Genomic DNA, 13,860 nt, shown 5'->3' with positions numbered 1-13,860 from the left:
TTCAAGCAAATAAATAATCTTTAAAAAAAAAAAAAAAAAGCAGTTTGTATTCCCTGTCTGTCTGGTTCCTGAGTTTAGGGAAACAAAAGCTGGGATTTGGATATTGAGAGATTCAACAGCAACTTTAACCAGATTATTTGGCATATAAATTTGGGTAACTGGGATACTAAGGGACACCAGTATGTACTTACTATAGAAGACTTTTAATTTCTCTTGAGATAAATATTTATTCATTGGCATAGATTCTTATACAGAAAGGTAGAAAAAAAGTAAAACAAAGAATCCCACTCCACAGTGATAACCAAATTATGCATCTGTATTTTATATGTATGGAAATACAAATGTCTTCATAAAGTCCATGGAAATGGAATTGAAAGACTGTTTTGGTGCAAGAAAAATTCAAAATCCATGCAAAGAACGAACTTCTAAAAAGTTCATGGAAAATGTGTATTACGAAAAACTATGTTTGAATTTCAAAAAGTTTTTGCACCAAAATAAATTCCATTTTCCAGGACTTTTTGAAGTGTCTTCGTGTTTGTATGTATATGGTTTAACTTTTTTTTAAATTTATTTATTCCTTTATTTGAGGGTCAGGCTTAGCTGAAGCCCCAAGCCAGGAAGTCAGTCTGGTTCCTCCAAATGGGTATCAGGGACCCCACTACTTGAAACATCACCTGCTGCCAGGAGTGCACACTGGCAAGAAACTAGACTGGGGACTGGAGCAGGACTCAAACCTGAGCACTTGGATATGGGATGTGGACGTCTTAACCTCTAGGCCAGGTGCCTGTCCCTGGTTTTTCAAATGAGCTATGCAGTACATGTTAAATCTTGCTTTTTTCAATTTGAACCAAAAATTTGCAAGAAGTACAAATACATAGCTCAGGCACAATATAAAACATTCAAGATCTGATTGTGGGAAATCAGTATTCTATCTGCTGGTTTCCTCCCCACATGCCTGCAGCCAGCGTGGGCTGTGCCAAGGCCAAAGAGGAGCCAGGAACTCAATTCAGGTCTCCATCACTGCTGCCTTCCAGCGGCTGCATTAGCAAGAAGCTGGAGGCAAGCACTGAACCCACTCTGATGAGAGACGTGGGTATCCTAACCGGTGGTTCAACCACTAGGCCAAAAACCCTCTCGCTCCTTCGTTTACATGGTGATTGAGAGACAAATGCAGTGACAGTTATCTTGTAATTGTGTGCCCCATATGCATTCAGAGACCTTAATGTACATTGTGCGCCCCCCCCATCCCCCTTTCCACAGCAACTTAACACAGGCAGGGAGTCTTGCCCCACTGTACATGGGAACTGGCTGCCAATCTGACTTTCCTAACCCACTACTGAAATCTCAAACAGATTGTTCTTGTTTCAGTCCTACTTTAGGCCTCTCTGGCCCACAACACAGGATGAAGTAAGAGGGTTTTTTTTTTTTTAAGAATTATTTTTATTTACTTGAAAGAGTTACAAAACAAGGGAGAGAGAGAGGTTCACTGGTTCACTCCCGAATGACCACAAAGGCCAGAGCTGAGCTGATCCGAAGCCAGGAGCTTCTAGGTCTCCCACGTGGGTGCAGGGGCCCAAGGACTTGGGCCATCTTCCACTGCTTTCCCAGGCCATAGCAGAGAGCTGGAACGGGAGCAGAGCAGCCGGGACTAGAATCGGAGCCCATATGGGGTGTCGATGCTGCAGGCTGGGGCTTAACCCGCTGCGCCACAGCGCTGGCCCCCACGGTTTCTTAGCAAAGCACACAAGGCCTTCTATGGAACCACTACTAACCTGTCAGTTTTCACCATGCCCTACCTAGCTCACATCCCGGCAGTACAAAACTGCATTTGCTTCCGCACACATTTAAGACTTTGTAAACTGCTCTCTGCCTCAGAAAGAGAAGTCTGTTCTGCTGGTTCTTGCTTTACCATTTGTTTTGATGAGAAACTTGCGCTTAATTTTTATAAAATGACCTATACTGTAACTTAAACTTTGCTTTAAACCTATTCATCATCCCAGAGAATGACAGTATATAAATCCAGTTTCACTGATGATTTGCGGGGCTCGCCTGTCTTCCCCTCTAGGCTGGGGGCTAAAAGGCAGGATCTGGGCGTCTTGCGCATCGCAGCCTCAAAGCCTGGCACACTCCCCAGCCGAAGGTGCACTAAGTGTCCTGCTCAAATCCTACAGCACAGGGAGAGAACCCAGGCGGCTTGCTCCTTACCCAGTTCCTCCAACGGCGCCCAGGGCCCGATTCTCTTTAGGGAAGAAAGCCGACAGAGGGTCGAGCCTATCGCCCTGTTTCCCCGCCTTGCCGCCCACCCAGGGTCACGGCTACAGGACGACTTAAGTTGGTGCACCGCCCACCTCCCCGACTCGCTACTACGTCCGCAGATTCACACCGGATCCTACCCTCCCTCTTCACCGCCGGTGGGAGCGCGTCGGCCACCCAGGACCAGCCCCTCCTCCCTTACCCGCAGTGACGCCCCTTCCACTAAATTTGGTCTCCGGAGGGCGGCGCCTGCGCGCTTCCGTATTACGGCGGAACTAATCAGTCGACGCCTGCGCTTTGACGCATCTGGTGCAGGGAAGGGAAAGGGAGGGGGACTGCAGATGCGTCACACCCGGAAGCAGAGAGCCGGAAGTGGGGTTGGACAGGTTATCCCCAGGGGTGGGGAAGCGGAGGCCCAGGAGGAGGGGGAAAAAGGCGGAGGATCCTGGCTACTACTCTGAATCGGACACCGGTTCTCTTAGATCTGAGACACAGAAAAAGGGAGAGGCGTCTCCTTCCCCTTCCCTCTTCCCTCTCAGCCGTAGCCATGGCCGAGGCAGGGGCCGGGCTGAGTGAGACCGTCACTGAGACAACGGTTACCGTGACAACCGAGCCCGTGAGAAAGGAGGGGGCGGCGCTGCCTAGGGGTCTGGGAGACCCGGGGAGGGAGGAGGGCACGGGGCCTCGGAGAGCTGTGGAGGAATGGGCCTGTGGACCTGGGGTGCGGGGATGAATGTCGGGTTAGGAGGACCACAGGGTACTGGAGATACTGGGAGTGGCGGAGGTGCTTACGGCTGGTCAAGAGACAAGCAGCAGGAAGTTAGACGGTGCTGTTGGGGCGGTACTGGGTAGAAGTAGTGAAAGAATGGAATGGAGGACTGGGGCAAGGAAGGTGCTGAGGAAAGGCTGTGTACTCGGTGTGGTTGGAGAGGGCGCTAGGGGACTCGGACCAGAAGCACACTTACCAGTAAATGCTGAGTGGATGAGTGTGAAGAGAAGTGGAGGGGGTGAAGGAACAAGAAAAAGAGACGGGATCGTGTTTTGAGAAATCAGAAAGAGGAGATGGAAAAACAAATTGCGTTTTGGTACAAACAAGCTAAATGGCTTTCCAAGAGAGAATGTTGCGTTGGACTTAATAACGTCTGGATTAAGGGAGTTTAGGAATTGGTAGTTCAGCAGTAGTCACTACCAGAGATGCCAGGATGCTAGGAAATAGGTGGATGACAGGTAGTGGAGCCTGAGCTTAAAGACGGGAGAGATAAGAATGTAGGTCCTTCTATAGTGAGAAAAAATAAGGGTCCAGAAAAAGAGAGGGAGAGCAGAGATTAGGCACTGAGATGATAATTTTCATGTATTAATACCACCAAGGATGTTTTGGGGAGGAAGACAGAAGCAGCAAGGATTCTACTTTTCTTTGAAGATTTGCTGGGACCTTCCCTAGATTAGGAATTGTGTCTCTGTGTATGCAAATAGTCCTCAGGAATAGGAAATAGCACTTATTCCTCAAGGGACTTAGTGAGGTCACAGGCCTGTTCTGTCCAGACCCGTGCTATTTTGTCTTCTTCCAGCACTCAGCTCCTCTGCTTCTGTGTCTGTGGTACTGATTGAGCTGGGGAAGTGAGGAGGGGAGTGGGAAGGGGAAGGGTCAGGAGGAGCTAGACAGGTATGCCCATCCCTCTTACCCTTCTAGGAGAACCGGAGCCTAACCATCAAACTTCGGAAACGGAAGCCAGAGAAGAAGGTGGAATGGACAAGTGACACTGTGGACAACGAACATATGGGACGCCGCTCATCAAAATGTAAGTAATTGTGGGCCCACAGTAGCCATGGGATGTTTTTATTTTTTTAAATATGTATTTATTTAAAAGAGAGAGAGGGAGAGAGAGAGAGAGAGAGATTCTTCCATCTGCTGGTTCACTCCCCAAATGGCCACAACTGCCAGGGCTGGGGCGGGCCATCCAGGAACCTGGAACTCCATCCAGGTCTCCCACATGGGTAGCAGAGGTCCAAATTACTTGGATCATCTTCCGCTCCTTTCCCAGGTACATTAGCAGAGAGCTGGATCAGAAGTAGAGCAACCAGGACTAGAACTGGTGCTCATATGGGTTGCTGGTGTCGAAGGTGGAGGCTTCATCCACTGCATCACATGGCCAGCGCCAAGCCATGGAATTCTTGCATTTCCTGGCCTTGCAGAAGCCCTCAGGTGGTCATAGTCCTTTCACTTTCTTGGTGGTTCTCTGGCATCAGGAAAAGGAAGTTAAAGATGTAGGAGGGGCTAGAACTGGGATGTGCCAAGGCCTAAAGGCAAGAGGTACCAGAGGTTAGAGAAGTGGGATTTTGGACAGTGGGTTCAGGTGCCTGAGTACCAGGGAGCAGGCCTGGAGAGGCTGGATCCTGGAAGGTAGGGGAAGACAGTGAAGTCGCTACTTCCACTGAAATCCAGTGGGAACGGAATGCACTATACATTTTACTCTTTCTCCTTTTTAACTGGACTCCTCCTTCCACATTCAGGCTGCTGTATTTATGAGAAACCTCGGGCCTTTGGTGAGAGCTCCACGGAGAGTGATGAGGAGGAAGATGAGGGCTGTGGTCATACACACTGTGTACGGGGCCATCGCAGAGGACGGCGTCATGCAGCCCTGGGACCGACTCCCAGCACCCCTCCCCAGCCTCCTGACCCCTCCCAACCCCCTCCAGGGCCAATGCAGCACTAAATTCCTCTCTCCCCCACCATTCCTGTGTCTGTCTGGCCCTGAATGTGTCCATGTGGCTACTTGGGGACTAAACCCATGGTTTCATCCCTTCTCCAGCCCACTCCTTCCCTATTCTCTACCAGATAGAGAGAAAAGGAAGAGGAAGTGGACAGGGATCCTGGAATTCTGACTTGCTGCTATTCCAGAACCCAGGTTTCTGGGTTTCCCTCAGCCCTCATTTCTCCTCTCAATACCCACCCTCCTCTCTCCAGGGATCCAGGCATTTGGTCCCAGTCTCCTCCCTTTGTTCTCACTGCCAAACTGCCTGTCCTGGGATCCAGTAATCTTGGCCCCCTGCATTCTCAACTTGAGTCCCAAATACTTAAATTGAGTTTCCAACTGTCTTAGCTTTCACTGCCAGGGTCCCAGTCAGATTCCAGGCAATCTCACCTTAGCTATGCTTGTTAATTCTGGCTTAGAGCTCCTCTACTAAAGTATTTATGTAACCCAATTCTGTCCTTGCCTGTGGGATATGAGGTCTTGTGAGAGACCTCAGGCCTTCCAGCCCCTCCCCTCCTGCCTATACTTCATGCACTCAAGAGGAATTAGGAGAGAGGTCTTTGTTCTTCTCACCTCTAATGGAAAATAGCCTTGTCTTCTGTGCCCACAATTGCCATGTGAGTTAGGATTTCTGACAAAGCTGGCTTGAGACAGGTCAGTTAGAGCCAACTATCTCCTCAGCCTGTGGTCTTTGAGCTTCAGAGAGAGGTACAACATAGTCGCAGGGTCCCTAGTCTATGCAAGGAGATGAGTGTGTGTCCCCTGTACTGCACTCTTGCCCCTTCCTTCCAAGGCTTTGATGTCTGCCAGCCCCAATGTCCCGCTCTCTCCACCTTCCCTGCCCCTTACTCTGGGATCTGGTCATCATTTTCCAGGCCTCTTGCCATGCACAGTTATCAGAGATCAATCAAATCCATACCACCACTGAGATCTCGTTTATTGCCACAGATGCGCAAAATAAATAACCCAACATTGCAAAATGTGTTAAATACGGGCCCATTTCTATGTATGGGGAGAGATGTGAGACTGTACAAGGGTGAGTCTGGGAATGTTTGGACCATTCCCAGGTTGAGGAGCGGAGAGGTAGCACCATTGGTTCCTTTCTGAGAGTATGTGCAGGAAGAAGTTTTAGAGGCTTATTGGGAAAAGGCTGTGAGCACAGCAAGAAGTCACTTAAGGAAGGTAGACTAGAACTGGCTTGCTCAGTTCCCCACCCTAAAGGGTATTTAAGCATCGGAGAGGCCCTAGGGCCCAGCCCTCAGTCAAGCCTCTTGTCTCCTGAAGAGAAACCTCAGAGTGGACAGCACAGGGGGGAAACACAAGCCTTAGAACTCTGGAGAAGGCACTGAACCCTTCTTTGGAGCTGGACAAGGCAAGAGTGGGAGTTAAATGTGTGACTAGCAAGGCCTCTGTAGTAATCACAGGGCGTTTATCAATCCTGGGGGCATAAGGGCTTCTTCCCCCAGTGCAGGTCTGGAACAGTGTAGAAGGGGAGGGCTCAGCAGTGAGGAGAGATTCCCAAGAGGGAGGGAGCAGGAATGAATTCAGCTTTAGGCATGGATGTGGAAAACCTGAGGCCGGTTGAGGTCTTACCTGGGTGTGTGGGGGGAGATAATGTGTACTGGCAGGGGTGCTTATCTGTACTCAAATGGGCCTATGGACAGGATCCCTGGAATCATTTCCACCTCCAGGATGGCTGGGTCAAACTACCAAGAGGGTTGGAGGCGACGCTCAGCCTTCCGCTGGCACAATGCGGAGCGGGGCTCGGGGATCGTGGGTGCAGAACAGCGGGAAGACGCGCTCCCCTAGGGGACCGGGCGCCTGGAAGGCGAAGAGCAGGTCCAGCGAGAGGCCGTCGTAGAAAGCCACGCGGCCTCGCTCCCAGTCCAGGTCCACCCGAATGCGCCGTGGTGGGGGCCCGGCACCACCCAGCAGGGTAGGCTCCGGTGCCGTGAGAGCCCACAGGCGGCCGCCACGGCCTTCCACGGCCCACACGGCCCCCGCAGGGCTCAGCTTTACGCTGCCCTTGCGTTGCACCGATTCCCCGGCCGCGCCCACGGCATAGCGGCTCTCCCCGTCGTCTTCGTCCTCCCCTGAATAGTCTCTACAGGAGGCTGCGTCTGCGGTCTCCACCTCCCAGCAGTGGCGGCCCGCCCCGAAGCCCTGCGCGCCCAGCACCGCGGGGAGCTGATCAAAGCGCGCGGGGCCATCACAGGGCGCAGGAGTCCCTGGGGGTGCCAGCCGGACGCTGCGGCGGTCGGCAGAGATGAGCAGGAGGCGGTGTGCGGTGCCAGGGTCCAGGGTCAGGTCAGCTGGGGAAGAGAAAGCAGAGAGAGAACAGTGTGAGAGGGGTTTCTGAACCAGAAGGGTAAGACTACTAGTGCAGGACTCCTAAGAGACCCTGCAACAGCTCAGAAGTCAGCTGTGAGACCAAAAAGGGACAAATATGAAGAGCAGGCTTGGCAAGACCTGGACCTGCGCACGATGCCCTGCTTTTGTACAGCTGGACCTGGAGAAGAATTATGCTGACCCAGGGCACAGATGAAAGGACCATTTGGCTTGTGGGAGAAGAGTGAGTCTGATGAGAGTAGGGGAGGAGTGAGGACTGATACCTCAATCTGCAGCATCTAGGGTAGGGCAGGAGCTGGGTCAGCTGCAAGGGGCAGGTGAATCAGAGACTGATACTTGATACTGGAACCCCAAGCAACAGCAGGGAGGGACCGAAGCAGGAATCCAAGGCATCCTGAGAAACCAGCCCACCCACTCACGGGAACAGGTGTGGGTGGACAGGTCTATTTCTATAGGGGTTGTCCAGCAGAGAGAAGTTGGTGACAGTCAAAGGGGCCAGAAAGGACCATTGGCCTTGTATGTACAGAGTGCTTTGAAGGAAGACTTCTAGATTGGGGGTTCTAGAATCAATCTGGATTAGATAGGATGATGGGTGACCAAGAGGGTAGAATATCTTCTCTAGGCAGTGCAGAGAGGCACTGAGGGCAACCTTGGGAGTGAGCAGGGAAGGCAGGGCAGGGAGGGTGGTGGGCTCCAGGGACCCTTCTGGAGAGGAGTGGTGGGGGGTGGTGAAGGCAGAGATTCCTGGGAGGCAGCTAACCTCCAGGTCTGAGCGTAGGATAAAGAAAGCGGTCTGAACATGGCTGGAATATGAGGATTCCAGACTGGGCATTGTTATGGGTTAAATTGTGTCACTTCACACACATGCACACACATGCACACAAAGATGTGTTGAAGTGTTCAATACCTCAGACCTGGCCTTATTTGGAAAAAGGGTCTTTACAGAAGTACTAAAGTTAAAATGAGGTCATCAGGGTGGGCCCTAAGCTAGTATGACCACCATCTTATCAAAAGAGGAAATGCTGACCCACGTAGTAATGCACACAGAGGGAAGACAGTGTGAAGGCCAGGTATAAGCAAAAAGCTGGGGGAGGCATGGAACAGATTTTCCTTGGCTAACACCTGGATTTCAGACTCCTACCTCCAGAACCTCCAGATAATACATGTGTTGTTGAAGCTACCCTGGCTTGTGCCACTCTGTTACAGCAGTCCTAGGAAGCTAACACAGATGGAACACAAGGGGAACTAAGAGGGAGCAAGCCTAACAGACTGTCACTCACCGGCCAGCCTGTGCAGCATGTTTTTGGCTACTGGGTAATCTTCAGGGAGCTCTTCTTCTGAGCTTGATGACTTGGGTGTTCGGACATCAAATCTGGACAGATGAGAGAGAAGGGTCAGTACATAAACAGACAGTGCTCTGCCCTCTGATACCAATGCCCCCACCCCTGCCCTACTCACATCCTGGGGTAGGAAGAGGTGAGACCACACCCCAGAAAACCCACTTGAAAGTGGGGACAGAGAAGTGTGCCCAGTGGGAAGGTGATGACTATGGTGGCTGGTCATGGGGGGAAAAAAATGGAACTCACCGTCTCCATGTCTTCCTCACCTCCTGGGATGGGCAAAAAACAAGCAAACAAACATGGATGTGAGCTCAGGCTTCCTGGTATGGGGCCACCTCCCCCGTCCTCTTTGATGGTGTCCTCCCTGCCCCCACACAGCAGCTTACCTCTTCTCTTGCTCCCCTCCCCCTTCCTCTTTCATAACTTCCTCATTCCCCTCACTCCACCTCCACTATCCGCTTCTTCCGCTCTCCATTCTCCAAAGATTATCAGTTCCTTTCCCCTAGCGCTATCCACATCTGTTCCCAGAGTCCTTGCCTTCCTCCCTGCTTGCCCAGCCCCATCCTGCCTCCTTCAGTGACCCCTTCCTTATCCACCTTCTGAGTGCATCCAATCATCTGTCCCCCTACCCCCATCACACAGACCAAATACACGCTCAAAGCCCAAGCACTAAGAGCTGGCATATAAAAGCCTTACAATAAAGCTGCTTCCCCTGTTGTCATAAAAGCCCAGTGGCGTTTATTGGGTCCTTTGTTTTGTGTCTCTACCCTGGCCAAGGAAGGCAGCTGGACTTGGATGCGTTCCAAGGGGTTCAACAGATCCGAGTGGAGCCACGGGGACCAGGAGAGGGCGCTGGAGGCTTCCCCTCCACGGACCTGCTCGGCTGTCCCGGGAAGACGGCTGGAGCTGGCCAGCGTGGTGGGGAGGGGGAGGGCGGAGGAAGGGCAGTTTGCCTTATTATGCCAACTACATCCAGACTAATTAGGTCTATGAAGACTTCAAAGGACGGAAGCCAGACCCAAGCCCGGCTAGGCTGCTGGGGAGAACTCGGTCGGGCGTCCCTAACGCCTGGGAGTCTGACAAGGGAACAGGGTTGGTTGGTGGTCAGGGAGACGGGGCCCAGGAGGGGCAGGAGGGGTGGGTGGGTGATAAGGCTGGGATGTGGCGAGGAGCCAGGGGACTCAATGGCTGGAGGCCTGGACCTCGCCGCCACCTGTCGCCGCCCCTGCCCCGGGACCTGGGAGGAGCCGAGAACAAACAACAACAGCAACTCAGCTGGGCTGGGGCCCGAGTCCCGGCCCAGGGCCACGAGCTGTGGGGGCGTCCGGATCTGCTCCCCTCTCCCTTCATCCTTCCTCAACCTCCACTCCAGCCTTGTCCCCGCTCTCCCCGAGCCGTCTGCTCCCCGCGCTCTGCGCTGGTTCGGACCTCCCCGCCGCCCCCCACTCATCCCTGCCCACCTCCGCCCTCGGCCGCCGCCGGCCCTCGGTCCCCCTGGGTGCCCGATGGCCGCCCCGCCCCTACTCGCGCCGTTCCCGCGCTCTCCACGGGGGCACCCATGGTCTCCGGGTGCCAACCGCCGTCCCAACCCGCCTGTGCCTCCTGAACCGTCTCTCAACAGCTCCTCTCACAAGACTCGGGCTCCCGTCCAGCCTCCTCCCTTCTGGACCAGGTGTCAGCTGCTTCCCCCGGTGGCGCCTCTCCTCTGGAGGACCCAGAGCCAGCCCCGGCCGCTCCATCACGACAGCCCTCGCCTGACCGCCCACTGCGGGAAATGCCACGAATCCCCCCTCCCACCCGTCGGTCGCGACCCGCACGGCGCACCCCCGCCTCACCTCTCCCTGCGGGTCCAGGCAACCCATGGTGGGGATGCGGCCACCTCGGCGTCTCCCCACGCGGGCCCCGGGCTCGGCCAGCTTCTCCCGCAGTCCGCGGCTGATCCGCACCTCCACCGCCAGGCGCACGTTGGACCTTAGGCTGCGGCGGGGGCAGGGCAGGCCGCAGCAGGGGCAGGCGGTGGGGGGCGCCTCGGTGCCAGCTGCCGGCGGGCTGCCCCAGCGACGGGCCAGGCACGCGCGGCAGAAGCTGTGCTCGCACGCCAGTAGCACCGGGTCCTCGAAGGGGCCCCCGCACAGCGGACACGTCGCCAGCTGCTCCAGACGCTCCACCAGCCCCGGGCCCAGCTCAGGCGCCTCCATGGGGAGCCCGGGTCTGGGCGCCAACCCCTGCGCGACCTCCGCAACCGCCTTGGAGCACGCACAGCCCCTGCCGCTTGCTGACTCGGGCTGCCTCTTTCCGTCTCCCGCATTAACTTTCCGCCGCTTCTCGGCCCCTCTCCGGGGATTGCCTCTCTTTTCAGAGTCTTGGTCCTGGCGAATCTCCCCACCACGTCAGGCTTTATAGGGAGGAGGCGGCTCCCGCGGCAGGTAAACATCAGGCCTTGCGTAACACCTCATCTGGTTCTCCCGCTTCGCCGGCTGGGCTTGGGGCAGGGAGCCCAGAAAGCAGCACCTAGCCGGGGCGGTCACTAGGGGGCTGGGGCTCTGGGCGGGGTAGGGGCGTGTAATGCGGCTGTGAATGGGGAGGGTAGATCCCTGTCAACCCCCTCCAAGAGCCGAATTTCACCTGCCCCTCGACTTGTGTGTGCCAGTGGGCAGGGCGCCCAGGCTCCTTCCCGGCGTGTGCGCCCGCATCGCCAGGGCGTGACTCATCCCAGGTGGCTGGCACGCCTACACCTGGGGGCTGGGTGCCGGAAGCTCAGATGTTGGTGTGTGTGGCTTTGGCAAGCCTCTGAGTGTTGGTGTGCGGCTATCATGCTGTCACCTCTCTCTGTTCCATCTTCTTGCCTTACCTATTAAGGGCTTTAGGACACTCCAAAGTCTTGGCAAAGGGAGCAGGAGCCCACACTCCTGCCCCGAGGAGCTGACAGGCTCTGCGCTGCCTCTGACTGCCTCCCAGGGCCTCTTCTTACTTTCTCCCTGTGGCTCTCTTTCTGGCTCTTTCTATCTCTCTGTGTGTTTTCCTTCCTTCCTTCCTTCCTTCCTTCCTTCCTTCCTTCCTTCCTTCCTTCCTTCCTTCCCTCCCTCCTTCCCTCCTTCCCTCCTTCCCTCCTTCCCTCCTTCCCTCCTTCCCTCCTTCCCTCCTTCCTTCCTTCCTTTCTTTTTAAGATTTATTTATTTGAAAGAGTAACACAGAGAGAAGGAGAGGCAGAGAGGGAGAGAGGTTTTCCATCTGCTGGTTCACTTGGAGCTGCACCCATCTGAAGCCAGGAGAAAGGAGCTTCCTCTGGGTCTCCCACATGGGTGCAGGGTCCCAGGGACATGGGCCATCTTCTACTGCTTTCCCAGGCCATAACAGAGAGCTGGATTGGAAGTGGAGCAGCTGGGACTCGAATGGGATGCCAGCACTGCAGGCAGCGGCCTTACCGGCTATGCCACAGTGCCGGCCCCATCTGTGCTTTTATTTCCATGTCTCTCTTGCTCTCCTTCCTTGGAATCTGCCCAAGGATCATCTATGTCAAATCTCTTAGCTCACTGAAGCCCAGAGAATATGGACTGCTAGGGTCACACAGCAAGGGAACAGCCAAAAGTGGGGCCGCCACACTCAGACCTTCTGACCTGTGCCTCAGCTCCAACCCAACTCTGCCTTTTTTTTTGTTTGGTCTGGAGGTTCCTTCTGCTTTCTGATTTTTTTTTTCAATATTCCCTGGTCCCCCCCCTCCCCCGCCATGTCCTTCTTTACATCTCTGAAATAATCCCTCCTTGGGGCCACTACTGTGGCCTAGTGGGCTAAGCCTCCCTCTGTGGCACCAGCATCCCATATGGGCACCTGTTCGAGTCCCAGCAACTCCACTTCCAATCCTGCTCTCTGCTATGGCCTGGGAAAGCAGTGGAAGATGGCCCAAGTACTTGGGCCCCTGCACCCACATGGGAGACCTGGAAGAACCTCCTGGCTCCTGGCTTCTGATCGGCCCAGCTCCAGCTGTTGCGGCCATCTGGGGAGTGAACCAGTGGATGAAAGACCTTTTTCTCTATCCCTCTCTCTCTGTAACTCTGCCTCTCAAAGAAATAAACAAAATGTTAACAACATCAACAAAAAAAGATTCTCCCTTCACCCTCCTCTTCCCTCCTTTCCTTTTCTCCTTCTTTCTCTTCCTAGTTCCTCTGCCTCCTTGATGCCAGGTCTTTTCCATCTGGATATTCTTGAGACATTGTGAATGAGGAAATATTGAAGTTCATGCACACATGAACGACATGCATGTGTGTTCATTGACATCCCAATGCCCAAATGTGCCCAAGCTCTTAGACAGATGTACTCATACTGTAATGCAATTATGATGGCTAGATCTGAGTCATCCATACACATTGGAATCATTAGGAGGGTACACCTTGTTATTTAGGGGCAGATGGACATGCTTACAGAAAATATGCAAAGAGCCACTCTGTCATTAGTTTTATTGTCAATAAGAACAACAATGCAACAGTACCGAGTTGTTATGGGGCAGCAGTACTTTATTAGGCACCCCTTCCAGGCACCCTTCTTCCTCCTCCTCCATACTTATTAGGGAGATACTCTAATACAAACCCTGATAAACAAACCCACATAAACAACCCAGGTACATTCATTTTGGGACACACCTCCCAGCTCAGTGCTCCTAAAATGAAAGCAAATAAAATACCCACGCAACAGACAACTGATACAATCAAAAGCTGTTTTTGTGAAGGATGCACTTTTATACTATAATGGGCAAAATAATGGATACCACATTCAAGTTCCTGAAATCTGTGAATACATTAACTTATTTGGCAAAGGATAATTAAGTTTGCAGGTAAAATTAAACTTGCTAATCAGTTGACCTTCAAGTATGGAGATGATTCCAGCTTATCTAGGTGAGTCCAGTGAAATCACAGGGATCCTTCACTTTGAAGGAGCCGAGCAGAAGAGAAGTAGAGAGACAGCAGCAGGAGGAGTGCTCAGCCTGATGCTGTTGGCTTTGAGGATTGAGATGGGTTCTGTGAGCCAATGAAGAGAGTGGCTTCTAGAACCTGCAAAAGGCACAGGAATGGAGTCTCCACTAAAGCATCCAGAAAGAGCTGAGCCTTGCTCACACTTTGATTTTACCCCAGTAAGATCCCTCTGACTTCTAAGTTGCAGTATTATAAGAT

At 53.4% G+C, this 13,860-nt stretch overlaps 2 protein-coding genes and 1 long non-coding RNA gene across 5 annotated transcripts; 1 reads left to right on the top strand and 2 right to left on the bottom strand.

Moving 5' to 3' along the window:
• Positions 1-1,416: 1,416 nt before the first annotated feature.
• On the bottom strand, positions 1,417-2,568 carry LOC138849820 (uncharacterized). The gene is made up of 2 exons (XR_011389036.1): positions 2,456-2,568; positions 1,417-1,622 (listed from the first exon to the last, which is right to left on the bottom strand). It is a non-coding gene; the product is annotated as an uncharacterized lncRNA (long non-coding RNA).
• On the top strand, positions 2,540-5,986 carry PPP1R11 (protein phosphatase 1 regulatory inhibitor subunit 11). Of its 3 annotated transcripts, XM_008262651.3 has the most exons (4): positions 2,972-2,993; positions 3,822-3,850; positions 3,944-4,052; positions 4,765-5,986. In XM_008262651.3, exons 1-4 carry the CDS (start codon positions 2,987-2,989, stop codon positions 4,965-4,967), a joined length of 348 nt encoding a protein of 115 aa, XP_008260873.1. In that variant the 5' UTR covers positions 2,972-2,986; the 3' UTR covers positions 4,968-5,986. The 3 variants fall into 3 exon arrangements, with proteins under 3 accessions (XP_002714389.1, XP_069930938.1, XP_008260873.1); XM_002714343.4 differs by lacking the exons at positions 2,972-2,993; positions 3,822-3,850 and adding an exon at positions 2,540-2,869; XM_070074837.1 differs by lacking the exon at positions 3,822-3,850 and having other exon boundaries at positions 2,801-2,974.
• On the bottom strand, positions 5,919-11,097 carry RNF39 (ring finger protein 39). The gene is made up of 4 exons (XM_051855821.2): positions 10,531-11,097; positions 8,942-8,964; positions 8,636-8,727; positions 5,919-7,318 (listed from the first exon to the last, which is right to left on the bottom strand). The coding sequence occupies exons 1-4, from the start codon at positions 10,891-10,893 to the stop codon at positions 6,738-6,740; spliced, it is 1,059 nt and encodes a 352-aa protein (XP_051711781.1). The 5' UTR covers positions 10,894-11,097; the 3' UTR covers positions 5,919-6,737.
• Between the last annotated feature and the right edge of the window lie 2,763 nt (positions 11,098-13,860).

This window comes from Oryctolagus cuniculus, chromosome 5 (assembly GCF_964237555.1).
Source record: "Oryctolagus cuniculus chromosome 5, mOryCun1.1, whole genome shotgun sequence".
Lineage (NCBI taxonomy): Eukaryota > Metazoa > Chordata > Mammalia > Lagomorpha > Leporidae > Oryctolagus > Oryctolagus cuniculus.
This window is presented reverse-complemented; position numbering and strand designations above follow the sequence as displayed.